Source organism: Tachyglossus aculeatus, assembly GCF_015852505.1.
Source record: "Tachyglossus aculeatus isolate mTacAcu1 chromosome 12 unlocalized genomic scaffold, mTacAcu1.pri SUPER_6_unloc_1, whole genome shotgun sequence".
NCBI classification, from domain to species: Eukaryota; Metazoa; Chordata; class Mammalia; order Monotremata; family Tachyglossidae; genus Tachyglossus; species Tachyglossus aculeatus.
This window is the reverse complement of record NW_024044828.1, coordinates 3,507,529-3,535,315: the sequence shown is the minus strand read 5'-3', so window position 1 is coordinate 3,535,315 and position 27,787 is coordinate 3,507,529. Positions and strand designations below refer to the sequence as shown.

Here is a 27,787-nt window from a genome sequence, read left to right as displayed (position 1 = left end):
TGTACATATCTAGAATTCTATTTATTTATATTAATGCCTGTTTACTTGTTTTGAAGTATATATTTCTATAATTCTATTTATTTATATTGATGCTATTGGTGCCTGTTTACTTGTTTGGAGGTCTGTCTCCTCCCTCCTAGACTGTGAGCCCACTGTGGGCAGGGATTGTCTCTCTCTGTTGCTGAATTGTAGTTTCCAAGAGCTTAGTACAGTGCTCTGCACACAGTAAGTGCGCAATAAATAGGATTGAATGAATGAATCGCACCATGTGACTGCTCCTCTTTCAGCTGTCTCCATTTGGCTCACCCCAACCTTTCCCCAGAAGCCAGCCCTGCTAGGACTCTTTGTGGGGTAGAATGATGACCTAAGCTGGGGAGAAAAGAGACTACTATCTCTATCATACCCTCTCAGGGTCGCACGTGGAGAGCGTACAGTACTCCACAAACCTTGACTACGGGAGGGAGAGTCACACAGAGGCCTACCCATCCCATTCCTAGCTTGGGCAGTGGCTAGCGAGTGGAAGGCAATCTGCTACAAGTCAAGACTCCCCTGTGCTGGGCAGCAGCGGCTTGGGAGAGAGTCAAGAGGGGAGACTCAAGTTTACGGTGTGGAAGGAGGCTGTGGTAAAGATTTTTACCAAGCAAACTCCCTGGATACACTACCTGAACCATGGCAGATGGAGCTGTGGTACTATGGGGGAGATGTGTCCTGGTGTCGCCATGCGTCGGAGACAACTCGCCAGCATAAGACAAGACCTCAATCCCAATCCAGCTCTTCTGACTGTTTTCTTTGGCTTAGGTGGAGGTGCTTAACTCCCCCAGTAGTGTGTAAGCTCTTTGTGGGCAGGGAACGTGACTATATTATTCTGGACTTCCTAAGCACCTTATACAGCGCACAGCACCAAGTGGGTGTTCAATAAATGCTATTTCTACTACCACGTGGGAAAAGTGTACTGTTTCATTATGATTTCTTTTAAATGCCTTCTCTGTTCTGGGTTACCTATTATGGTATTATGATCATCATTATATTTATTATTGTTATTATTATTATTGTATTTGTTAAGGGCGTACTACGTGTTAAGCCCGTCCTAAGAGTTTGGGGAGACACCTGTTAATCAGGCTGCCAGTCATTCACTCATTTGTTCAATTGTATTTATTGAGCGCTTACTGTGTGCAGAGCACTGCACTAAGCTCTTCGGAGAGTACAATAAACAGACACATTCCCTACCCACTTTCACATGGGGCTTGCTATCTAAGCATGAGGAAGAACAGGCTTTGATAGGGTTTCCTATGTGTCTGGATGTCCTAGGACAAAAAATGCTTCAAATGCAACCAAGCAAGTTCACATTTAGACCACTCACAAGTTCCACCCCTTGCAAAAGCTCTTCAAATAAGTTCGGCCCCGACAAGAGCCTCAGCTGTGTTTCTTAGAAAAGGAGAACTAATTAGACCCTAAAATACACTTTACTCAGTTTGATTAAGAAAATAATAGTCTCATGAATTCTCTGAACTTGGAGCTCTTAATTTTTATAAATAGGAAGGAAATATATTTGTAAAATTACTTAATAAATCATGGAGAATTTATGAATGATTAAAAACTCAGGAGAAGTCACAGAGGTAAGCCAACCAGCAGAAGTACTTTAGGGTGCTCATTTTGTTTCCACAGAAATGAAGACTCTCGTGGAAAGGAACGATAGTGTTTGCAACAATTATAGCCAGCCATTGATACTTTAATAATATAATGTGGTATTGGTCCTGCCTGCATTTAATTTTTTCAGGAAGAGCATATATGGGACGTACTGTTATGCCCACTGCAAGTTAGTTTCCAGAGAGGCTGTTAAATTCCAGATAGATGCTTTCCTTCATTATTTCACTGAGGGGAGAGAAGGGCAAAAGGTCAAAGAATTCAAGTCGACTGACTCATCCTCAGTCAAGTGGGGTGCTCTGACCATCATCACTGCTTAGCTCTGTTCTGATCTATATCCTTCAGGATAAGAGCAATACCGATCACTGAAGACCTTGACTGCTCTGCTTCGAAGAAAAATGTTGCTGTCAAATGGCAAGCAAGATTAAATCCACCTTTGCAGTAGAACATTAAGTGGGTAATTATTTTTTCATAAGACCAAAGATCAATTTCAATTGGTGATACAGATTGATCACTTAAGAGGAGTCCAATTTCATCACAGTCTATTAGTGGCTCGGGACGAGTTAACGTACCGGTAACAACTTTCTATGTAGTTTCATCCTAATCTTCGGCGCAGTCACCATCAATTTTTTCTAAAATTCCATACATACTCGGCACAGGCCATGAGAAATCCTTATGAGATACCTGTTCGTAACATTCATTCAGACCGCTTTGGGCCTTGCGATCTCTTCATATTATGGGATCTAAATTCTTCAAAAGGGAAATCCTTACTCATGACATTTAGAGACCTGAATTCTATAATTAAGCCAGAATGTTGGTTTTATATTTCTCTGAGAAGTAAAGTCAGTATTTTCAGTTGGGAAATCCTAAGAGCGAAGCGTTTCTACTGGGGCTGAAATGTGAGGAGGCTAACAGAAGGCCCTGAGAGCCCTTCTCTGCCTAGTTCAGCTGAGGCAGTGAACCACAGCACCCACTCACAAAGCACTCTGGGTGGAAAAATAGTAACAGAGTTCAGACCCTGCTACCTCCTACCTTAATTAAGTCTTCCTTACTTTATTACATTTTCCCCAAACTGTGTGCTTAAATGTCACAGTCAAAGGAAAAGCATGGTCTATCCCAGGTTTATCGTTAACAGGCCCTTGTGCTCCTTTTCGTAGGGGTGGGCTAGTGTGTCTATCTGTCTGTATCTCTCCTGCAATGGATTTGAATCCCAAATGTATTTTATAGTATAAAAATTTCCCGAAGTGAAATGGATTTGCAGAAATAGGGTTCATTTCCCACCTCCGCCTATTAGTCCCATTCCTTCCTCCCCCTCTCCCCCGCCACCACCCCAATATTAAATCCTTTACAGTTATATTGCAGGGAATAGTCCAATTCCACTAAGAAGAACTGGCGTTTCCCTCTTTCTCCCTGGCCAATTTACCTCGGTTCATGGTAGTTGAGATAAGAATAATGTTCCAGCAGTTTCCATGTAATCCCATTATCATAAGAATAGTGCAATAAAACTCCTTCTCCGGGTTGGTCGGGGGCTTTGCAGGAACTCAGGACGGTCTTGCTGCCCAGCCTCAGCGTGAACTGGAGAAACCTGCATTGGAAATCGTTTCTGCAGATTATGTCTGGGTAACATATGGGCTGCTCAGATGTGACTTAAAGTATATCCTCCTGCAGGGTTTTCCTGATGGCAGGGAATGAATGGTGCTGATTATTCACGAATTCTGATTAACTGAGAATTCAGGGATGTTCCAGGAATAACTCCCAGAGGTGGGGTTTTGCGTGGCTTCCCAGTAAAAGCCGCCAAATTAGGAATGAAACCTGTCAGTCAATCGAATTTACTCCTTCGTTCGTTCAGTCGTATTTATTGGGTGCTTACCATGTGCAAAGCACTGTACCGTCTAGAGGAGCTCACAGTCGAGAGGCGTGCTTACTGTGTGTAGAGCACTGTATTAAGCGCTCGGAAGACTACAAGATAACAATAGAACAGACACATTCCCTGCCCACAATGAGTTTAGAGACTAGAGGGGGAGACAGATATTAATAGAAATAAATAAATGGCTAGCCTTCCTGTCCAAGACAGTCCTGCTGGATTTATGCATCAGGCCTTAGTGGAGTTGCATTTGGTTTGATTGTACTAGCCCTTCTTTGGCCTTGGGAATGGACTCTCTGTAACTCCTTTTGATCCCTGGAACCCCAATAGGCCAGACTGCTCTCTTGGAGGAAATCGGGAATGTCGGTTACAAGAGTTTTCCAGTTGGCTAAGGGCTGGATAAGATAACACTTGTAGTGGGCAGGGAATATGTCTGTTAATTGTTGTATTGTCCTCTCCCAAGCAATCAGTACAGTGCTCTGCACATAGTAAGTGCTCAATAAATACAACTGAATGAATAACAGACACGTGGCTGAATCCCGGCTCTGCCACGTCTCCTGTGTGACCTTGGGCAAGTCACTTCACTTCTCGGGGCCTCAGTTACCTCATCTTTAAAATGGGGATTTAGACTGTAAGCCTCATGTGGGACAGGGACTGTGTCCAACCTGATTTGCTTGTATCTACTCCAGTGCTTGGCAAATAGTAAGCTCTTAAATACAACAATTACTGTTATTATTACCATTACAACATCGATAATAATAATTGCGACATTTGTTAAGTGCTTACTATGTGCCGGGCACTGTGCAAAGTTCCAAGAGAGATACACCAAGATGATCAGGTCAGACACAGTCCCTGTTCCACCTGAGATGCAATGCATAAGGGGGAGGAAGAACAGGTACTTAACTCCCATTTTACAAATGAGGAAACTGAGGCACAGAGAAGTGAAGTGACTTACCCAAGGTCAACCAGCAGGAAAGTGGTGAGAGCTGGGATTAGAACCCATGTCTTCTGACTCAAGGTCCGGGCTCTTTCTGCTAGGCCATACTGCCTCTCTGAGCAAACTGATTTCTGCTGTTTTTATGGGCAGGGACTGTCTCTATTATATTGCTATACTGTCCTCTCCCCAGTGCTTAGAACAGTGCTCTGTACACAGTAAGCGCTCAATAAATACGGTTGACTGACAAACATTTTTGCATGCCTTCGAGCCCACTGTGGGCTGTGAGAGTGGATGTTTGTGGATAAGATTCATAAATATATGTATATATGCATAAATAGCCACGCGCCGAAACACCAACATGTTTGGATTTTTAAAGTGCCAATCATATCAGTACATTATTTATTAGGCACCAAGGGAAAGAAGATACAAAATAAATCTAATCAGCTGCCACAAGCTGTCATATAAACAAAACCAGATAAATAATTAATTAGCACTTGGCTCTGACACACATTTCTGAAGCTAACGTTTCATGGTTTTTCCACCTGAATGCTCAAAAATACTTGAAAGTCTGTGGAGCTTCCAAACTACACACAAATTACAAGGGCTCAACATAAACGGGCACCCCAAAGTACCTAGCTTGTACCTACCCCAGTGCTTAATACAGGGCCTGGCACATAATAAGTGCTGAATAAGTACCATTAAAAAAAATCAACATTAGAGGAAAAACTGGCCTAGGTTGGGAGGCAGTCAGGGATATTTTTATTGAGTGCTTATTGCGTGCAGAGCATTGTACTAAGTGCTTCGGAGAGTACGATATAACAGAGTTGGTAGATTCGTGCCCTGACACACTGAGCTTGCAGTCTAGAGAGAGCTTATGGTCTAGAAGGAAGCAGATAGGGGCTCCCAAAATCCTCCTTAATAATAATACTACTGCTAATAATGGTAATTGTTAAGTGCTTACTATAATAATAATAATAATAATAATAATAATAATAATAATAATGGCATTTATTAAGTGCTTACTATGTACGAAGCACTGTTCTAAGTGCTGGGGAGGTTACAAGGTGATCAGGTTGTCCCACGGGGGGCTCACAGTCTTAATCCCCATTTTACAGAGGAGGTAACTGAGGCACAGAGAAGTGAAGTGACTTGCCCAAAGTCACACAGCTGACAATTGGCGGAGCCAGGATTTGAACCCCTGACCTCTGACTCCAAAGCTCGTGCTCTTTCTACTGAGCCATGCCAGGCAAGGTGCGAAGCGCTGGGGTGAATACAAGCAAATCAGGTTGGACACAGTCCCTGTCCCATATGGGGCTCACCAGCTCAATCCCCATTTGACAGGTGAGATAACCGAGGCCCAGAGAAGTGAAGTGACTTGCCGAAGGCTACACAGCAAACAGGTGGAGGTGGCGGAATTAGAACCCATGACCTACTGACTCTCAGGCCCGCCACGCCACACGGCCCTTGTTTGCTTACCTGGACTGAGAGCTGTCAAGAAAGGACGTGATGAGCTGACGCCTTCCATCTTTGTTGAACACCAAAGCCTTCCCGCTGGTCAGAACGCCACAGCCAAAGCTGACTTCGGCGCCGCGGATCGAGTAAAAGTTCTGGTATGAAGAGAGCCGGGAGTTGCTGAAACTTTCGGAGATGAACATCGGGAAGGTCTGTGAAGCCATTTCGCAGGCGGGGCCCGAAAAACCGGGGTCACACCTGCCAGCAGAACACATTCAAATGTCCCGTTGAAGCCTCGTGCTTTCTCAGAGAGAGCCCCTGGGGAGGGAGTGCGGGGGTCTCAGCTGAGGGAACGGAGTCTTGCGGGTGTCAGGGAACACTAAACTTGAAGGATCACCAAGGGGAGTCTAACTGGGAGAATGCTAGCAATATTTTTTTTTACGCAGTACTGTCGCACAGAATTTCTGATTAAAACAGTAATTCATAGCCCTTGTCCAGCAAATGCCATATAGTTGATCTGCTCCTACATATCTGGGATCCATTTTCAACTTGCGATAATTTAAATACAGGAATATTCTGGCCTGCTAATAATTCGGTTCCAGGCGATTCATTCATTCATCCTTCAATCGTATTTATTAGGCATTTACTGCGTACAGAGCACTGCATTAAGCACTTGGGAGAGTACAATACAACAATAAACAGACATATTTCCTGCCCACTATGAGCTTATAGTCTTGGGGAGCTTCATCCGGCAGCCTGGACAGGAGCGTTTCCTCAGTCAACGCTTTTAATGGAACCCTTGCCTTCTGCAAGGTACGAGAAACAACCTGTTTCATGGTCGTCTCCTGCAATGGTCACCCATGCTGGGCAGCAGCGTCATGGGAGAGACGAGGGAGGAGGCTCGAGTTGACTACGCAAGGCGGCAATAGTAAACCACTTGCGATTTTTACCAAGAAAATTCTCTGGATACACTACCAGAAGGATTGCAAATGGAGAGTAGGGCGTTCTGGGAGAGATTCATTCAATCGTATTTATTGAGCGCTTACTGTGTGCAGAGCACTGTACTAAGCGCTTATGTGTCCGTGGCGTCGCTATGGGTTGGAAACGACGCGACGGCATAAGACAAGACCTGCAGTGGTGGTGGAATCTATTTTGGGGACGTGGTGGAAAATCCATCTGCATTCGGTTCTGTTCTTTTTCCTGTCTGAATCCAATCAAATACGGTTTCATTCCTGCAGAAAGGGAGTTTTTTTTAAAGTTCCGTCTTGTGGCTTTTCTAGGAGATCCTGGTGGGATCTTGCACTGGTTTGGATATCAGAGCCCATGTGGTGCTATGACCCAGCTAACTGCCCCTCAGTCTTCTTGGAACCAAGGCAACCCAGATTCCAGAAGCACTGCAGTTTTGCAATGTGTCTCCCACTACCTCAAGAAATTTTTCACATCCAGGCTTATTTTGTTTTTTTCTGCAGGGTTAGACTACTTCCGCCCCTCCACCCTCTTTGTCGCTTGCCACCAACCAGCTGCAGATTCCTCAGTATTCACTTAGAGTTACTTAGATGGACTTTGGGCTAGCAGGATGTAATGCAAAACTGGAAAATGGGATGTGAGGAATTGTTTCCCAATCCCACAGAGAGCAAAAATAATGGTCCCCAACCTATTTCCATGATGGCCTGAGACCTGTTTTGCTGATTTCTAAAATCAGGAGAATCCTCAAGGGGATGGGGTGTGGTGAAGAGACAAGAAAGAGGCTTAGTCTTCCTTCCCATTTTATGTGAGTGGCCAACCAGCCAATGCCTGCCAAGCATGGAGAGGACCCACTCCATGAGCAGGTATTTAACTCAGCTCTGAGTCCACAGAGCCAGTGAATATTACACGAGGAGGAAGGCAAAGAACAGAACAGAGGAGGTTCCAGCTGGGAGGAGTTTCTGTGTGAGAGTTTGTGGGGGTGGAAGGTCTCAGCCTCTGGGGTGGTGCTAGAGTTTGAGAAGAGCAGGACTCTAATGCCTACTTCCATCAATCAGGGCTGACGTGGACGGCTGTTGGAATAAAGTCCGATTAATACAGAGAGGAAGCGTGGGTGCCAAACGGCTCCATCTGTACACCTTCGAGCTGTAGAGAGATTTACCATGTGAAAAAACCTTCCCCATTACCCTGGAGGTCAGCCTGGTAGTCATTTTAGGTCCTAAGCGAATTTTCCAACCATTTGAGGGACATTTCAGGAATTGCCAAATTGCCAACTTTCTAGAACAATCCGCAGGACGCTTTACCACGGCCCTTCTGTTCGTTTGCTTTCAAATGCAATGAGCACTTCAGAAGAGGAGGATTTGTGCCAGAATGGGTGAGAGAGTAAACCTGACAATACGATTAGCATAATCCCTCGGAGGCAAAATCATTCACACGTACCAGGAATTAATATCTGTGTAAAAGTTGGGGAGATAGGAGTTGGAGCTTCATCACAGCGCAAATGCTGAGTCTCCGGCTGGAAAATAGGGGGAGTCCTCTAGTTCGAAATCTGCTTCGGATCCCCCTAAGACCTCCAAGAGTTCCCTTGTTTGGGAGGCTGATCCTAGGGTCTAATCCCAAGCCTCAGAGAACAGCCGTTCTACTGAGATCCCTTGGGGAACGATGCCCGTCCGCCCTGCCGAAGATTAAATCAGGGATCATTTTGTCAACTGTCAAAAATGGAAAGGGGAAGAAAAAGGATGCAGAAGTTGCTAATGGAGATCTGCAAGCGGGTGCGATAGTCTGATAAAAACATCAGAAATGTAGCAATGTAATTAATGTGCCCATCCTCTTGCATATACAGCCAACTTTCAGTTGATTTCATTTTCCTTGCAAGATCAAATAGGCAGCCATTATTTATGACTTTAGCGGTATAACTGTAGGAGGTTCAATCACTTCTTGCAGTTCTGGGAAAGCAGAAATGTTCTCCAGGGCTCTGGAACAGGACAACCCTCCCCTGTCTCTCACACACTCTCTCTTTCTCTTTCTCTTTGAGTCTCTGCTCAGGCCTGGTACCAGGAGAGCCGTGGGCAGTTCCGAGTCACTTAACTTCTCTGCGCCTCAGTTACCTCATCTGTAAAATGGGGATTGACAGTGAGCCCCATTTGGGACAACCTGATTACCTTGTATCCCCCAGCGCTTAGAACAGTGCTTTGCACATAGTAAGTGCTTAACAAATGCTATCATTACCATTATTATTACCAGTTTTGGCTGTCTTTATTTTTTCTTTAATGGTCTTTGTTAAGTGCTTACTGTGTGCCAGGAACCGTACTAAATCCTGGAGTCGATAGAAGGTAATCGGGTTGGGCACAGTCCTTGTCTCACATGGGGATTACAGTCTTAATCTCCATTTTACAGATAAGGTAAGTGAGTTCCAGAGAAGTGAAGTGACTTGCCCAGGTTTCCATAGTGGACAATGGCAGAGTCAGGATTAGAACCCAAGTCCTTCTGGCTCCCGGACCTGTGCTCTCTATCCACAAGGCCAGACTGCTTCTCATGCCTCCCAAGGTATCCCCCAATATCCGCCTCTCCCTCCTGGATATGGGAGAGCCCTTTAGGGAGGCAGGTGAGCATTCTGGAGATGGTGGAGGGCCTCTGTTTTCCCATGACGCTTAGCCTGGCCCTTAACCTGAGGCCCAATGACTTTTGAAAGACCCAACAGCTCAGAGTATGAAGAGAAAGCCTCCCAAAGTCACCACCCCACAACGCCTCAGGGATTTATCACTGCTAGCTGTCCTCCATACAGATGTAGAAATCCTGCCCCTCGTAGAGATAAAGAAAACACTGATGTCCCTTGGGTGATGTACCTGATCTCTAACCCATGATACATCAGCTGCGAGGATGGCGCTCTCTCCACCTCGAAACAGCAGGCCACAAAGTCCCCATTTTTCCTGCTGCAGCAGCCCCGATTCAATTGTATTTATTTATTTTACTTGTGCATATCTATTGTATTTATTTTATTTTGTTAGCATGTTTGGTTTTGTTCTCTGTCTCCCCCTTTTAGACTGTGAGCCCACTGTTGGGTAGGGACTGTCTCTATGTGTTGCCAACTTGTACTTCCCTAGCGCTTAGTACAGTGCTCTGCACAAAGTAAGAGCTCAATAAATATGATTGAATGATTGATTGATTGTATTTATTGAGTGCTTAAAGTGTGCAAAGTACTGTACTAAGCACTTGGTAGCCCCAGTGCTGCCATGATGGACTTCAATTATTTTCCTACTTATCCCCATTTCTTTCTTCCCTGGCTTGGTAGAGAGATCACACCATTTGACTTCCTCTGGGTATTTCAGAGGTCCCACCAGACAGATCTGCATACACCAGACTGGAAGAGGTGGGGAGAAGGTGAAAAAAATGCTGGGTTTTTTTTTTTTTGTATTTATTGAGCGCTTACTGTGTGCAGAGCACTGTACTAAGCACTTGGGAAGTACAAATTGGCAACATATACAGACAGTCCCTACCCAACAGTGGGCTCACAGTCTTAAAGGGGGAGACAAAACCAAACATACTAACAAAATATAATAACATTTGACCCATTAGATCCACCAATGACTCTACAGATTAGGTTTGTTCTGGTTTCTGAGGCCTGGGGCTAATGGGTTGGTGTTTGTTTTCAAGTCTGGTTTAGAATGCATTATTTCAGAGTGATTGTCATGCCTTGAGAGAAAGCGCCACAGCAAAAGGAAAGGGACAACCTATACCAGAAGAGTCAAGGAAGCCAGGAGTCTGGGTCTGAACCTGGAAATCAGCACAATGAGAATGGCTGGAATCCCTCCACGTTCGGTGTCAGAGAAAATGGTTAAATGCTCCTCTGTTGACTAAACAGCTTCATACATTGGGCAGTTTCACACACATTTTACATTTAGATGGATCTGACACTTGTTCTTTGTAGGACTGCAGATGCTGAAATGAAAAGTGTTACATCTTGTAGCATGCAAAGGAATTTCATGATTACAAAAATGAGCAAATTATTAGAGGTCTTACTTGCAGCCGTTTCTAGTGCACTGTCCTCTGCCGGAGCAGAATTTGAGGCAGGATGGGCCAATATAAACTGCAGAGAAAAGAGATCTGGGTAAGTGGCGGTCTTCGTATGATGAGCTAATTCTTCATGTTGCCATCCTTCTGGAACTGCTCTACTATGCCAACTCTGTCTAGAATGACTCACATTTTGGTGAAAAGAATGGTGGCCTATCTAGGCCTTGGCTTGCCTTTTTCTTCTATTTTTTTAAAATGGTATTTGTTAAGTGCTTACTATATGCCAAACACTGTACTGAGCACTGAAGTTGATTCAAGATAATCAGCTTGGACACAGTCCCTTTTCCACATAGGGCTCACAGTCTTAATCCCCATTTTATCAAAGAAGTAACTGAGGCAGAAAAGTTAAGTGACTCCCCCTCCAAGCTTGTTGTGGGCGGGGACTGTGCCAACTCTGTTGTACGGTATCCTCCCAAGTGCTCTGCACATAATAAGTGCTCAATAAATACCACTGATTGATTAATTGACTTGCCTGAGGTCACACAGCAGACAAGTGGCAGAGCTGGGATTAGAACCCAAGTCATCTGGCTCCCAAGCCCGTGCTCTTTCCACTAGACCACACTGCTTCACATGCTGCATTCTGGTACTCATCTTTGCCCCAACATTTGCTGAGGCATGGGGCTCGCGTTCTCTTAATCACAGATGAGAACGGATTACTGACCATTTCTTTTTTAACATTCATTCATTCATTCGTTCAATCGTATTTGCTGAGCCCTTACTGTGTGCAGAGCACTGTACTAAGCGCTTGGGCAGTACAAATCGGCAACATACAGAGACGATCCCTACCCAACAACGGGCTCACAGTCTAGAAGGGTAGTGATAGTGTCCCTTAAGTACTTTGCAAACCATGGAGCATCTTTCATGTGGGGAAAGCGGAATTTTCTAGAGGTCCTCTGGATGTAATTACAGGAGGAGGGAGATTGTAGGCTGTGATCTGCAACCCAGCTCAGGGCAAAAATCCTTGTGACCCCTGTTCACAACTCCTACCGCAAATCTATTGAGATTAAAAAACAAACCAAAGTACATGGGTGAGTGCGCTCGTACACACACACACACACACACACACACACACACACACACACACACAACACCCCCACCTCCCAAGGTAAGAGCAGGAAGGCAGATGTATCATGTACACAGGCATACTAAATTATCCTATTTCGAATCATGGTTTTTTTCCTGCAGGCAGTGGACACCAAAATAAATTCCAGTTTCTGGAGGGAGGGAGGGAGAGGAAGAAGTGTCCTGGAAACTCTGGTCCAACCTAAATGGATTTAGTCCCTAATAACTCATCGAGTGTCAGGATCCTCGGGACCTTCGGGAAACTGAAGCCAGCCCTGAGTCAATCTCCTTGTTCCTTTCTTTCCTTAGAAAGAAGCAGCGTGGCTCAGTGGAAAGAGCCTGGGCTTTGGAGTCAGAGGTCATGGGTTCAAATCCCAGCTCCGCCAATTGTCAGCTGTGTGACTTTGGGCAAGTCACTTCACTTCTCTGGGCCTCAGTTAAATGTAAAATGGGTATTAAGACTGTGAGCCCCCCCCGGGACAACCTGATCACCTTGTAACCTCCCCAGCGCTTAGAACAGTGCTTTGCACATAGTAAGCGCTTAATAAATGCCATTATTATTATTATTGTTATTATTATTAGGACCGAGGACAGAGCTCTGCACAAAGTAAGCACTCAACCAACGACAGTGAAATCGTCTCCTCCATGTGACACACCTGCACAGTGTAACTCTTTAACATTACATTAGCCTAGGCCAATTTGGCCCCCAAAAATATTTTTCTCCCTCTAGATTGTAATAGGTTCTTTGTGGGCAGGGACGGTATCTACCAACTCTTTTGGACTGCACTCTCTCCCAAGGGCTCAGTACAGTGCTCTGCACAAAGTACTCAATAAATACCATTAATTGAATGATTTGCCAGCTTAGGCCCTGTCCTAGTTGCCACCAACAACTATTCATCCTCTGGATTTCACTAGCTGTAAATAATCTTGCTCAACCTTCTCCATAAGATTGTGAGCTTCAGGGTAGGGAACAAGTGTCTTGTTGCTGAAATCTCCCAAATGCTCAGTACAATGTTGAGCACCTCAGAGATGCTCAGTAAATATTCATCTTTTTTGCTCTGGCAGAAAAAAAAAACATTTTGCAAAGGTCCTTTGTAAGCTCCTCTAGCTTTGTCAAATATGCCACTAAATCAAGAGGTCCCAATAATCGGTTTCTGCCACACGATAATTCAGGACCCCATAAAATGTCCGGCAGATAAAAGTGTAAACCTGTGGCTTGAAACAAATATATGAATCTGCTCAGTGTGATAAGCACATCCTCATCCCTTTTTTTCCTCTTTATCAGGCACCTCCTAAATCAATTTTATATACAATGGATAAATTAGGAGATATATGAACACCACACACAAATCCCTAATGTACTGAGATTTTGAAAAATAAACATTATTTTTCTGCAACCCACTGGTTGGGCAGTTAATTACTTCCAGTGGGTGATTTATAGCCACAGGACTTAGAATGCCTTCTGAAGCCCATCCTCTCTGTGCATTTATTGCGAGGATTGTTCGTTTAAGAGAAAAGGTGCCAAGGTAGGGGAAATGGATAAAGGTTTGCACAATAATTTGTTCAAAAAGTAAACCCATGAAATCAGAAATAGCACATCAGTGTATTGTGAAGCCATAATTTCCTCCCCCAGTAGTGTATAGCATGGGAAAATATCTCATTAGTGCTTCTGGTGAGAACATTTCTTTCTGAAAGGCTTCTGTTTCTAGCAGATATACATCCCAGCTGGTGGGCTAGCTACAAGGGGAAGAAGAGGCTTTATTTTGATAGCATAGTTTGCTACATATTCATGTTAATTGCATGAAAACAGTTGAAGGATTTTCCTCGTCATCAAAACTGTGAGTTGTGGGATTCATGGTTTTAATGACTCTGTTCATTTGAACATCCTGGGCTCTTTCATTGCTGATGTCGCTTCCTTTTTCAATTGTGCAGGCCTGGCTGTCTGGCCATAATGCCAAGGCAAAAAGAAACTCCTTACCGTTGACTTTAAAGCATTCAATCAGCATTTACTTTACCTCTCCGGCAGTAAGTGCTCAATCAATCAATCAATCAATCAATTGCATTTATTGAGCGCTTACTGTGTGCAGAGCACTGTACTAAGCACTTGGAAAGTACAAGTTGGCAACATATAGAGACAGTCCCTACCCAACAGTGGGCTCACAGTCTAAAAGGGGGAGACAGAGAACAAAACCAAACATAGTAACAAAATAAAATAAATAGACTAGATATGTAAATAAATAGAATAGATATGTAAATAAATAGAATAGCTATCTAAATAAATAGCTCAATAAGTAAGTGCTCAATAGATACCAGTGATTGATTTACCGATGGATTGAGGAATGGGTTTTTGTTGAACTGGGAGACCAGAACTCCCTAAAGGCCTGATGCCCGTGTAATAATGATGATTATGGTATTCGTTAAGCACTTACGATGTGCCAGGCACTGCATTAAGCACTGGGGTAGATGAATCAATCAATTGTATTTATTGAGCGCTTACTTTGTGCAGAGCACTGTACTAAGCGCTTGGGAAGTACAAGTTGGCAACATATAGAGACAGTCCCTACCCAACAGTGGGCTCACAGTCTAAAAGGGGGAGACAGAGAACAAAACCAAACATAGTAACAAAATAAAATAAATAGAATAGATATGTAAATAAACAGAATAGATATGTAAATAAATAGAATAGATATGTAAATAAATACCTCAACAAGTAAGTGCTCAATAGATATCAGTGATTGATTTACCGATGGATTGAGGAATGGGTTTCTGTTGAACTGGGAGACCAGAATTCCCTAAAGGCCTGATGCCCGTGTAATAATGATGATTATGGTATTCGTTAAGCACTTACGATGTGCCAGGCACTGCATTAAGCACTGGGGTAGATGAATCAATCAATTGTATTTATTGAGCGCTTACTTTGTGCAGAGCACTGTACTAAGCGCTTGGGAAATACAAGTTGGCAACATATACAGTCCCTACCCAACAGTGGGCTCACAGTCTAAAAGGGGGAGACAGAGAACAAAATCAAACATAGTAACAAAATAAAATAAGTAGAACAGATATGTAAATAAATAGAATAGATATGTAAATAAATAGAATAGATATGTAAATAAATAGAATAGATATGTAAATAAATAGCTCAATAAGTAAGTGCTCAATAGATACCAGTGATTGATTTACCGATGGATTGAGGAATGGGTTTTTGTTGAACTGGGAGACCAGAACTCCCTAAAGGCCTGATGCCCGTGTAATAATGATGATTATGGTATTCGTTAAGCACTTACGATGTGCCAGGCACTGCATTAAGCACTGGGGTAGATACAAGGTAAGTGGGTTGAACACAGTCCCTGTTCCAGATAGAGTTCATAGTTATAATCCCCATTTTCCAGTTGAGGGAACTAAAGCCCAGAGCAGTGAAGTGACTTGCCCGAGGTCACACAGCAGACGAGTGGCAGAGCGTGGATGAGAACTCTGGTCCTTCTGACTCCCGGGCCTGTTTTCTACCCAATAGGCCCCCCTGCTTTCTGTGCAGGCGGAGGAGAGTGTGGACACGTTCTGCAGCAAATGGCTTGCGACTGAGCAGGCCGAGGCACTCGCTCACCATTATCGACCGCCCACATGTTCCCGACGATCGGCCCCGTCTGTCTCCATCGGATCCTGGTGTCCCCGGTCAGGGCTGCGTTGGGGAGGGGAATGGTTATCCGGTTCCACCTGTGGGAAGAGAAGGAGAGCTGTGTGGCCAGGTACACGTGTTTTAGCACTGGCTCCTTTGCACTTTATAGCTGCGATTTCCGGTTCCGTGGGGATTCTGGCAATGATGGGGAGAGAGCCCCATTTTATTGACCAACTGCCAACTACAGATCTATTAACTCTGCTACTATTTATTTTATTTTGTTAGTATGTTTGGTTTTGTTCTCTGTCTCCCCCTTTTAGACTGTGAGCCCACTGCTGGGTAGGGACTGTCTCTATATGTTACCAACTTGTACTTCCCAAGCGCTTAGTACAGTGCTCTGCACACAGTAAGCGCTCAATAAATATGATTGATGATGATGATGATGATGCTACAAAACAGAGACCAGAAGAGCAGCCACTTCCACTGGCAATGTCTCCATCCAGCTGGACAGACAGTCCCTACTGACGGATGGCTCCCACCTTTGGAACTCCCGGGCAGGTGCCTTACTATCCCGGCACTACAGGTGTCAATAATAATAATAATAATAATAATAATAATAATAATAATGGCATTTATTAAGCGCTTACTATGTGCAAAGAACTGTTCTAAGCGCTGGGGGGATACAAGGTGATCAGGTGGGGCTCACAGTCTTAATCCCCATTTTACAGATGAGGGAACTGAGGCCCAGAGAAGTTAAGTGACTTGCCCAAAGTCACACAGCTGACAAGTGGCAGAGTCGGGATTTGAACCCATGACCTCTGACTCCAAAGCCCGTACCCTTTCCAATGAGCCACGCTGCTTCTCAATAGTGAGAAGCAGCCTGGCTTCGAGAAAAGAGCCAGTCCCTGGAAGTCAGAGGTCCTGGGTTCTAATCCCGACTCTGCCACTTGCCTGCTATGTTACTTCGGGTAAGTCACTTCACATCATCGTGCCTCAGTTTCCTCACAGAGATTCAATACCTTTTCTCTCTCCTGCTTAGATGGTGAACCCCTGATGGGACGGGGATTATGTCTGACCTGATTACGTTCTACTGACCCCACTGCTTGCTACGGTGCTTGACCCATAGCATTTAGCAACTACCACCATAATTATTATAATAACGGTCAATCAATCAATCAATCGTATTTATTGAGCGTTTACTGTGTGCACAGCACTGTACTAAGCGCTTGGGAAGTCCAAGTTGGCAACATATAGAGACAGTCCCTACCCAACAGTGGGCTCACAGTCTAGAAGAGGGAGACGGAGAACAAAACAACGGTCTTTATTATTATTCTTATTGATGATAATAATAATTATTATTGTTAGTGAGAAGAAGTGGGTCGGAAGCATCATCCAGAGGCCCTTCCATGTGGAAAAGGATGGATGGGTTGATGTTCCTGCTGTAGGGAGTAGCATAGCCTAGTAGAAAGAGAACAGGCCTAGGAGTCCAGAGACCTGGATTCTAATCTCAGCTCCGCAATTTACCTGCTGTGTGACCTCGGGCAACTCACTTGTTCTCTCGATGCCTCAGTTCCCTCATCTGCAAAATGGGGATTCCCTACCTGTTCTCCCTCCTACTTAGCCTGTGAGCCCCATGTGGGATCTAATTATCTTATATTCGTCCCAGCGCTTAATACAGTGAAGCAGAGGTTAGTACAGAGACACAACATGGCCTACTGGATCAAGTGGGAGTCAGAAGGATCTGGGTTTTAATCCCGACCCCACCATTTGTCTGCTGTGTGACCTTGGACAAGTCACTTCTCTTTACCTCAGCTACCTCATCTGTCAAACAATAATAATAATAATAAAGGCATTTATTAAGCACTTACTATGTGCAAAGCACTGTTCTAAGCGCTGGGGAGGATACAAGGTGATCAGGTTGTCCCCATTTTACAGATGAGGGAACTGAGGCCCAGAGAAGTGAAGTGACTTGCCCAAAGTCACACAGCTGACAAGTGGTGGAGCCGGGATTTGAACCCATGACCTCTGACTCCAAACCGTGCTCTTTCCACTGAGCCATGCTGCTTCCCCTAATGGGGATTGAGACTGTGAGCCCCATGTGGGACAGGGACTGTGTCCAATCAAATTTGCCTGCGTCGATCCCAGCGCTTAGTACAGTTCCTGGCACATAGTAAGCACTGAACAAATACCACCACCACCACACAGTGCTTTGTATATAGAAAGTGCTTAAGAAGTACCACAGTTATTCTTATCTGTTGACAAGGGCCTTTCTTTTCTTCCTTTGGCCAGCCCCCGAGATGACAGCCCACTTCAAGGCCCTACTGAGAGCTCACCTCCTCCAGGAGGGCTTCCCAGACTGAGCCCCTTCCTTCCTCTCCCCCTTGTCCCCCCTCCATCCCCCTCATCTTACCTCCTTCCCTTCCCCACAGCACCTGTATATATGTATACATGTTTGTACATATCTATTACTCTATTTTACTTGTACATATCTATTCTATTTCTTTTATTTTGTTAGTATGTTTGGTTTTGTTCTCTGTCTCCCCCTTTTAGACTGTGAGCCCACTGTTGGGTAGGGACCGTCTCTATATGTTGCCAACTTGTACTTCCCAAGCGCTTAGTACAGTGCTCTGCACACAGTAAGCGCTCAATAAATACGATTGATGATGATGATGTATATATGTTTGTACATATCTATTACTCTATTTATTCACTTATTTTACTTGGCTGGCTCTCTTCCTCCCTTCAAGGCCCTGCTGAGAGCTCACCTCCTCCAGGAGGCCTTCCCAGACTGAGCCCCTTCCTTCCTCTCCCCCTCGTCCCCCTCTCCATCCCCCCCATCTTACCTCCTTCCCTTTCCCACAGCACCTGTATATATGTATATATGTTTGTACATATTTATTACTCTATTTATTTATTTATTTATTTATTTTACTTGTACATATCTATCCTATTTATTTTATTTTGTTAGTATGTTTGGTTTTGTTCTCTGTCTCCCCCTTTTAGACTGTGAGCCCACTGTTGGGTAGGGACCGTCTCTATATGTTACCAACTTGTACTTCCCAAGCGCTTAGTACAGTGCTCTGCACACAGTAAGCACTCAATAAATACGATTGATTGATTGATGATTGACAAAATGAGGGTCTGTGCGCTCCGTTCCCAGCACGCCTCGCCAGGCAGGAACGAAGGGTGGGCCTGTCAACTCCCTTCACTCACCCTCAGCGGCCCCCCTCGCAAGCCCGCGGCCCTCGTTAGATCCCACCGAGGATCCACTTACCCGCTGTAGTTTTCGGAGGTGTAGACGGTACTGTGAGGGAGGTGGGGTCCGGCACAAAGTTCAGGCAGACACTCCGTGTGAAGCAAGGACCAGGAGCGGCCGTGGTTGGTTGAAAACTCCAAACTGACGCTGACGGCGGCCGAGGGAAAAGGGGTAGAGAAGAAAGAGTGAGGCTTGGCGCCCTGGGCTAGGGCGGAAATAGGGAAAGCTGATGTCTACTGTGCGGCGGGCTGACAGTGGAAGCTGTGTGGCCTAGTGGATGGAGCACGTGCTTGGGCTCTAATCCCGGCTCCGCCACTTGTCTGCTATATGACCTCGGGCAAGTCACTTCTCCGTGCCTCAGCTACCTCATCTGTAAAATGAGTATTGAGACTGTGAGCCCCATGTGGGACCACCTGATTATCTTCGATCTAACCCAGCGCTTAGAACAATGCCTGGCACAAACGAAGCGCTTAAAAAATACCATTTTAAAAAAAAAGAAGTCACCAAGGATGGTTCGAGGAGGAGCCCTCAAAGCTGATGGATGGGGAAGGCAGCTGTTAGGGCTCACCCGGCTGTTTCGTTGTGTGGCCAGAACTTGGCCGTTACCCTCCTCCCCTTCCCGTCCCAGGAAAGGGCGAGATCAGCAGTAGAATCACCAGAGAGGGAGAGGGAAGGGGAGAAGGTTAGGCCCTCCGACTGCTAATTGATTTTCGGGGCCGTTGTCAGGGTCACTGGACTTGACATGAGGTCGAGGCCCGATCCCGCTATTTATTTTTCCTCCCCCTAAGGAATCTGTCCCGGTTGGCGCCTGCTGAGGTCCGGGCTATTATTCTAAAGCCCCACGGCTCCCTTCCGTTATTATCGGAGGCCAGCTGTCAGGTTCCCAGGAAACACAAAGGGCTGTGTGATAGCCAACCTTGCCCCAATCTCAGCCTGCATAGTCCCTTGAAGGGCAGGAGCTTGCTGTACTTCTAAACCATCACATTTACCTCCCAATGCACTATTATCCCACTGTTGGGTAGGGACCGTCTCTATGTGTTGCCAACTTGTACTTCCCAAGCGCTTAGTACAGTGCTCTGCACACAGTAAGTGCTCAATAAATACGATTGATTGATTGATTATTATCGAAGAAATAGAAATGGCAGAAAAGGACCTGGGAAGGTGTTTTAGCTTAGTAAGTGAGTGTATCTCCAGAGAAGCAGCGTGATGTATTAGAAAAGAAGCATTACAGAGTGGATGGAGCACAGGCTTGGGAGTCAGAAGGTCACGAGTCCTAATCCCGGCTCCCCCACTTGCTCGCTGTGGGACCTTGGGCAAGTCACTTCACTTCTCTGTGCCTCAGTTCCCTCACCTGGAAAATGGGGATTGAGACTGTGAGCCCCACATGAGGCAGGGATTGTGTCCAACCCGATTTGCTTGTATCGACCCCAGCGCTTAGTACAGTGCCTGGCACATAGTAAGCGCTTAAAAAATACCATCACCATCATCATCATCAGAGGTTGCCTACCCCACGAGCTAGCCCCTCTCCCCCGCTTTCCCTCCCACCACCAACTCCCAGCCTGTACCTATTCCCAGGCTGGTGGGTTCCACAGCCCAGGTTAATGGAAAACTGAATCATGTGCGATGCCGTCGACGGGAGCACAGGCAGGATGTGGAAAAAGTCAACAGCCCAGACATTTTTATTGGGCCCTTTGTGGTTCCTCTGTCTGAGACAGAACTTGGTGGCCGGCGTCTGCAGCTCTGGGTTGATGACCACGGAAACCAAAGTGGGAACCTTCGAAACCAAGGAAATGACCATCAGTCACCCCGGGCTAATTTCCTCCAGATTTATCTGGGCAGCCTGTCGTCCGAGCCTGGGGGAGTTCCTGAAGGAGGGTTCACTCCAAACCCTTGGGACAACTAAGAGCTAATGGGACCCCCAACTATTTTTCCACCCTTGCACCCTTTCCCAGTTTACACTGGGAATTACTGGGAGGAGGGGGAAAGGGAATCTGGGTGCAAATTCAGCCCAGCACCTTTGTGTCATCAAGGCCAAGGGACAGCCATCTGACAGCCACTGTTGTCTGGGGAATGGGAGTAACAGGAAAGAAGGCTGCTGGAGTTTGGGAGAGGTCTGAGATCATCCTAGAACCAACCCATCCGCTAAATCCAAAAGGCTCAGGAAAGTGAGGCTGTCCTCAGGAGTGATACGAAAAAATGAGCCCGAGAAAGATGAGCGGATAGTGTTTCTCACCCCTAGGATATGGGTCCCTCATACATTTAGTGCCTATGAGAGCAACCCAAGAATCAAGACTGGCAATAGTGGACCACCCAATGAGACCTCTAGCAGGATCTGACAGCCTCTGGAGTGACCCAAGCCTTTCTTTTGGGGTTGGGGAGAGGACGTTAGATTATTGTTTCCCAGAGCATCGCCCCCATTGAATGTTTACCTTGTAGAATGAATAGGAGAGGGTTTCCAATGCAATGTGCTCCTTCCTCCCTTCGATCTTTGCATACAATGTGAGATCATTGTCGTGGGACTCACCAGGATCACACATTCCTCCTGTATGATGCATGGTTTAAAGAGAATCAGTCAGTCAGTGGTATTTATTGAATGCCAACTGTGTGCGGAGCACTGGAATAAGCACTTGGGAGAGTACAATATAACACTGTAGTTATATAGACACGTTACCTGCCTACAATGAGCTCACAGTCTAAAAGTCGGCTTCACTGGTTTCTTCAAAGCCCGGGTTACTAAATTATATTCCTGCCAAGAAAATCCCTCGTATTCTTGCAAAGATAATCCCACCCAGATACAGTTACGCTGGAATCCAAACAAAGGAACACCAGGGGCAGGGGTCAGTCAGAAAGGCGGTCGGGGCTGCTCAGCCGTGTCAGAGAATGAGGGCCCCGCCATCTAGGAAAGCCAACATAATTATTTGCTTAATGAGATGATTGGAATAATATGCCCAATAATGTTTATCTCGGTCCAAATCAAACCGCATGAGAAAGATGTTATCTAAATTTCAATAATCAGCCTTTTCCTTATAATCCAGGCCTTCGTTATTAAAGGCTCGAATCCACCAATTTTACAGATAAAACAACTGCATTTAGGGATTGTCGCTACCTTCCCAAATCCCAGGAAAACATTTTGGATATCCCCAAAGATCCGAACAATAGCATCTCACTGACTGGATGGGAGGGGTCTCCATCCCTTATAGCCCTCTGATCCTCGTGATTGGAGACCCCCAAGTGATCAGCAAGAGTTGGGGTTGGTGATGTGAAAAGGTCTGCAGGGAACACGTATGTCAATTCTGCTGTATGGAACTCTCCCAAGTGCTTAGTACAGTGCTCTGCACTTAGTAAGAGCTCAATAAATACTATTGATTGATTGATTGACACTCCAAACTGTATACCCAGGTAGCTAAAATGCTGCTCAGAACTATGGGTCATTCTTGTCTTACGCTGTCGAGTCGTCTCTGACCCATAGCAACACCATGGATACATCTCGCCCAGAACACCTCGCCTCCACCTGCAATCATTCTGGTAGTGTATCCATAGAGTTTTCTTGGTAAAAAAATACAGCAGTGGTTTACCATTACCTCCTTCGGCGCAGTAAACTCGAGTCTCTGCCTCGACTCTCTCCCTTGCCGCTGTTGCCCAGCACAGGTGAGTTTTGACTTGTAGCAGATTGCTTTCCACTCACTAGCTACTGCCCAAGCTAGGAATGGAATGGAATGGACAGGCCTCTGCTTGACTCTCCATCCCGTAGTTGAGACTGGTGGAGGTCTGAAAACTCTCCAGGTGTGACCCTGAGAGGGGATCAGGGTCATTACTCAAGGAAAATGTGCTTGTTGTGGGCATGAGGCATATCTATCACTTCTGTTATACTGTACTCTCCCAAGCGCTTAGTACAGTGCTCTGCACAAAGCAAGCACTCAATAAATGGTTGACCAATTCATGTGTTATTTGACAGAAAAAGCTGTAAAGCTGACTGAAAGCATTATTAAAGTCACATCTTGCCCAAGAGGCCTTTCCCGATTAAGATCTCTTTTCCCCGGCTCACTTTCCCTTCTGCACTGCATTCTGAGGTCTTTGGACATTTGATAGTCACCCCAAACCCACAGCACTTATGTACACATCTCTAAATTATACTTTGTAAATTTCTTATTTGTGTCTATTAATGTCTGTCTCCACCTCTAGACTATAAGCCTGTTATGGGCAGAGAAGGTCTCTGCTAATTCTGTTGTATTGTACTCTCCCAAGTGTTTAGTACACTGTCCTGCACATAGTAAGTGCTCAATAACTATGATTGACTGATCTGTCTTGCGTGGAGGGGCTGTGGGCCCCCCAGTCACTAAACTTCTCTGTGCCTCAGTTACCTCATCTGTAAAATGGGGATTAAGACTGGGAGCCCCACGTGGGCCAACCTGATCACCTTGTATCCCCCCCCCAGCGCTTAACAGTGCTTGGCACATAGTAAGCGCTAAACAAATACCACCATCATCACCATCATCAATCCTTTTTACCACTTGTGCCTCTGTGATCTTGGCTCGTCATTTGGTGTTAATCAGGGCTGGTAAGTGACACTAATGGAAAAGCTCAAGAAAGTAGATGGGAGGGCTGAGGTTGGCCCACCACCAAATAGACAATTACCTTCAACCACTGCTTGGCGGTCCTTAACTTCAGTCTGGAGCTTGATCCTACTTTGATGTTCTGTTGAAGCTTAGGCCCCTGAGAGACTGGTTCATATTCTTATTTGAGCTTTCTACTTTAGGCATCCACGCGTTGCTATCCCAGTGTGCGATCCCATTAGCCAAATTTGCTGGGAGGTTTTAGACTTGAACTTTTAAAGAGACTCAGTTTCTCAGGGAAGAACTGGGGTGAGAATTTATTAGGCTTTTATTTAGAAGACTGTGTCCCTGTAGGACAGGGACTGTGTCCGACCTGATTATCTTGTATTTACCCCAGTTCTTACATTGGTGCTTGCCACATACAAAGTCCTTAACAAATGCTATTATTATTATTATAATTATTATTATTATTATCCATACCTTTGAGCTGACTCTAATCTCCTCTTGCCAATGTGCTCCCTGGATACTGCCATCAGCCTGTAACATGTATGTCAATTCTGCTCTATGGAACTCTCCCAAGTGCTTAGTACAGTGCTCTGCACTTAGTAAGTGCTCAATAAATACTATTTATTTATTTATTTATTACAATATATACAATAAATACTAAATAATATATAAATACTATACTCCTTTAGGAGAGCTGTCTCCAGAGCTTGGGATTTGATTTGAAGCCTTCTGAGTTGGAAGGCTTCTTGGAGATGAGTAAGAAGAAGTGAGACTTGTAAAATGTTTCTCTGTCATGTAGTTGTGGTACCTCATCAATCAATAAATCATTGGTATTTATCGAGCACTTACTGTGTGCAGAGCACTGTACTAAGCTATTGGGAAAGTACTTCAAGATCAAAATGGGCTTCTTGAAGATCTTAGATTCCCTCACAAACACTCAAGTCCTCCTTGCCAGGGTTTTATTTAGAGTGGAGGTTCCGATATCTAGGACCAGGCAATATTGAGATATGGTGAAACCAAGGCTCAGATTATGCCTATTGAAAAAGGAAATCATAAAATTATGGGGTGCCCCAAATATTTCCTAGTACAGTAAAAGATCACATAACTATAGCCCCAATCTGGGAAGATGCTTAAAAATGAAAATCATGCTGCTGGGGTTGTATTGTCTCAGATTGGGCAGAGGAGGAAGAAAGCACCCCTAATCCATAGGCATCAGAAGAGTTTGTAATAAAAAGGTTTATGATTTCTGCATTACTGCTTCAATTCATTTGATGTTAGATTTCTTATACTATTCCAGTGTCACTTTTCACAGATAGGTGTTTGGGTAAAAATCATATTTTAACCCTGGTAGATGGCTAAACATAGAAAAAAAAAACAAATTTATATAGCACAGAAGTAAATTCTTCACTATAAATTTTTAACTGAAACGGAGACAGAACTGTTGTGAGGAAAATCGAGGAGTTTGGGTTGGGGGCAGGCGGGGCACTCCCAAATCCTAAAGAGTAGCTTCAGAAACAGCCCTTACAAAAAGAAATAAGCAATGAGAAGAACAAGGTCAAGGGTCATGTTTAATTTAGAAAGAACTGGGGAAAGATCCATTCCTGCCTCTTGTGGCACTGTCTCCTCACTTTGTTCATTTAGTCTGGAACTCCCTCCGCATGTTCAAAACCCTCATAAAATCCCACCTTCTCCAAAAACCCTTCCCCGCTTATCCCCAAATTCCCAAGTCAGATCAGCCTGACAGCTCTCTTGAGCACTTACGTATTTATTTTTGCCCTGTCTCAGTCCTTGTGATTACATGCACAGTCAAGTATTTCTTCTGGTTGCTTCATTTGTAAACACTAAAGGCTTTAAACATTCAATCAGCTCTCTCCCTCCTACCTAACCTTACTGATCTCCTCATTCATTCATTCAATCGTATTTATTGAGCACTTACTACAACCTAACCGGCACACTGCACTCCCCTAATGCCACACTATTCTCTGTACTTCGATTTCATCTATCCCACCACAGACTCCTTGTCCATGTTCTCCCTGGAACTCCCTCCCCGATTCAAATATGACTGTCTACCAGCGTGGCTCAGTGAAAAGAGCATGGGCTTTGGAGTCAGAGGTCATGGGTTTGAATCCCGGCTCCACCACAAGTCTGCTGTGTGACCTCGGGCAAGTCACTTAACTTCTCTGAGCCTCAGTTACCTCATCTGTAAAAATGGGGATTAAGACTGTGAGCCCCACGTGGGACAACTTGATCACATTGTATCCCCCCCCAGTGCTTAGAACAGTGCTTTGCACATAGTAAGCGCTTAACAAATGCCATTATTATTATTATTATTTATTACTACCACTCTCCTCACTTTGAAAACCCTCCTAAAATCACTTCTCCAATGGCCTTCCTTGATTAAGCCTCTATTTCCCCTATCTACCTTTCCCCTCTACACTGCCTGGGAACTTGGCTGTATATTCCACAGGTACTCTGATAATCACTCCCGCCACCTTGCTCCTAAGATTCTTATATACTCAACTACTTCCCCTAACTGTAATTTATTTAAATGTGTCTTCCTTGTAGACTGTATGTTCCTTGTGGGTAGGGATCGCATCTGCCAACTCTGTTGCATTGTACTTTCCCAAGCACTTTGTACAGTGCTGTGCACACAGTAAGTGCTCAATAAATACCCCCGAGTGATTGATTTTTATATTTTATGTCTGTCTACCCTCTTAGAATATGAGTTTTTGTGTGCATGGCAGAGCTTTATGCTACTGTTATACTTTCTCAAGTGTTTACTCTTAGGGCATTGCGTTTAGTGGACAGTCAACACATGCCATTACTATTACTCCTGGGATGAAGCTGGGAATCAATCAATGGTATTTATTGAGAGCTTACTATGTGCAGAATACTGAACTAAGCACTGAACTAAGCACTTGGGAGAGTGTAACAGAAACTCCAGTCTTTCTCCTCCCAGAAATCTTTGCAATACAGGTACTCAGATCATAGGCATAAAAATTAGGATCCTACGGAATGGCAGATTTTTAAATGAAATGACCTCTGCCTTTGCACCCAAAAATTGTTTTGTCATCAAAGCATTTTCTTTCTTTTTTTCCTCTATCGATCCAGTCGGCCCTTCATTTCAGGAAGCAGACCGGATCTGGAAAGGCAAGAACCAACTGGAGGTGAGGGTAGGCCTGGCCTCTGGAGAAATCATCTGCTGTACAGGTCGAGGCCAGCTCCAGAGTTCAGGAGGTGGATGGGGTACTTGTTTCCTGTTTCTCTTGCAGGTATTTCTGTGCCCGGAAAGCCTGGGAAAAGGACATCCTCCCCTTCCTGTGCAGTTCGGATCACTCAACAGAGGAGCTGTGACACCAGGACCCCCAGTTCAAAATGGGCTCACAATCAGTCTGAGGCGTGTGAAATGGTGGTCAGGCTCGGTCTCCAAATTCAGGTCCTACTTCCTCCCTGCATTTTGTTCCCATCATTTTCCAACCTGATTCAGAAAACATCACGCATTCTTTGGAACCTGCCCTTACTCACATGTTTGCAGAGGCATGAAGACACACAATGTCAGAAAACACCCAGTGCCCCAACATCCCATCCAAGTCACCCTCCCTCTGCTTCCCAACCCAAAAAGATGCACAACAATGGGATGGGTGAGAATCAAATTACTCATCCTGGATAAAGCTTTCTGGGGAAACAAGGCGGGTGTAGCCGAGAGGGTCGACATGTCCTTTTTTTAAAGAAATGGTACTTGTTAAGCGCTTACTGTGTGCCAGGCACTGTACTAAGCGCTGAAAATGATAGAAGACAATCGGGTTGGACAGAGTTCCTATCCCTCATGGGGCTCACAGTCTTAATCCCCATTTTACAGATGAGGGAACTGAAGCCCAGAGACCTTCTTAGTCTGCTCCTGACCAGCGGGTGAGGACAGTATTAGAGCATTAGATACCTGAGTGGGGGTCAGTCAGTCGTATTTATTGAGTGGGGGTGACCAATCAAGGCTACTATTTCTTAATGGTAATCGAACAATTGTATTTATTGAGCACTTACTGTGTGCAGAGGACTGTACTAAGCGCTTGGGAGAGTACAATATAACAGAGTTGGTAGGCTTGTTCCCTGCACCCAGTGAGCTTATACTCTAGAAAAGGAGATGGTACGAGAAGCAGCATGGCTCAGTGGAAAGAGCACAGGCTTTGGAGTCAGAAGTCAGGGACTCCGCCAATTGTCAGCTGTGTGACTTTGGGCAAGTCACCTAACTTCTCTGGGCCTCAGTTCCCTCATCTGTAAAATGGGGATGAAGACTATGAGCCCCCCGCGGGACAACCTGATCACCTTGTAACCTTCCCAGTGCTTAGAACAGTGCTTTGCACATAATAAG

General features: G+C 45.0%; 1 protein-coding gene across 1 annotated transcript in view; it reads right to left on the bottom strand.

Moving 5' to 3' along the window:
• Positions 1–27,787, bottom strand: part of RELN (reelin) — a 368,099-nt gene that overhangs the window by 128,693 nt on the left and 211,619 nt on the right. The window contains exons 14-20 of the mRNA XM_038740909.1: positions 21,292–21,404; positions 20,428–20,636; positions 18,881–19,009; positions 15,595–15,704; positions 10,881–10,947; positions 5,922–6,155; positions 3,068–3,229 (exon numbers count right to left, since the gene is read on the bottom strand). Coding sequence (XP_038596837.1) covers positions 3,068–3,229; positions 5,922–6,155; positions 10,881–10,947; positions 15,595–15,704; positions 18,881–19,009; positions 20,428–20,636; positions 21,292–21,404 — 1,024 coding nt within the window. The remainder of the gene's footprint in view (positions 1–3,067; positions 3,230–5,921; positions 6,156–10,880; positions 10,948–15,594; positions 15,705–18,880; positions 19,010–20,427; positions 20,637–21,291; positions 21,405–27,787) is intronic.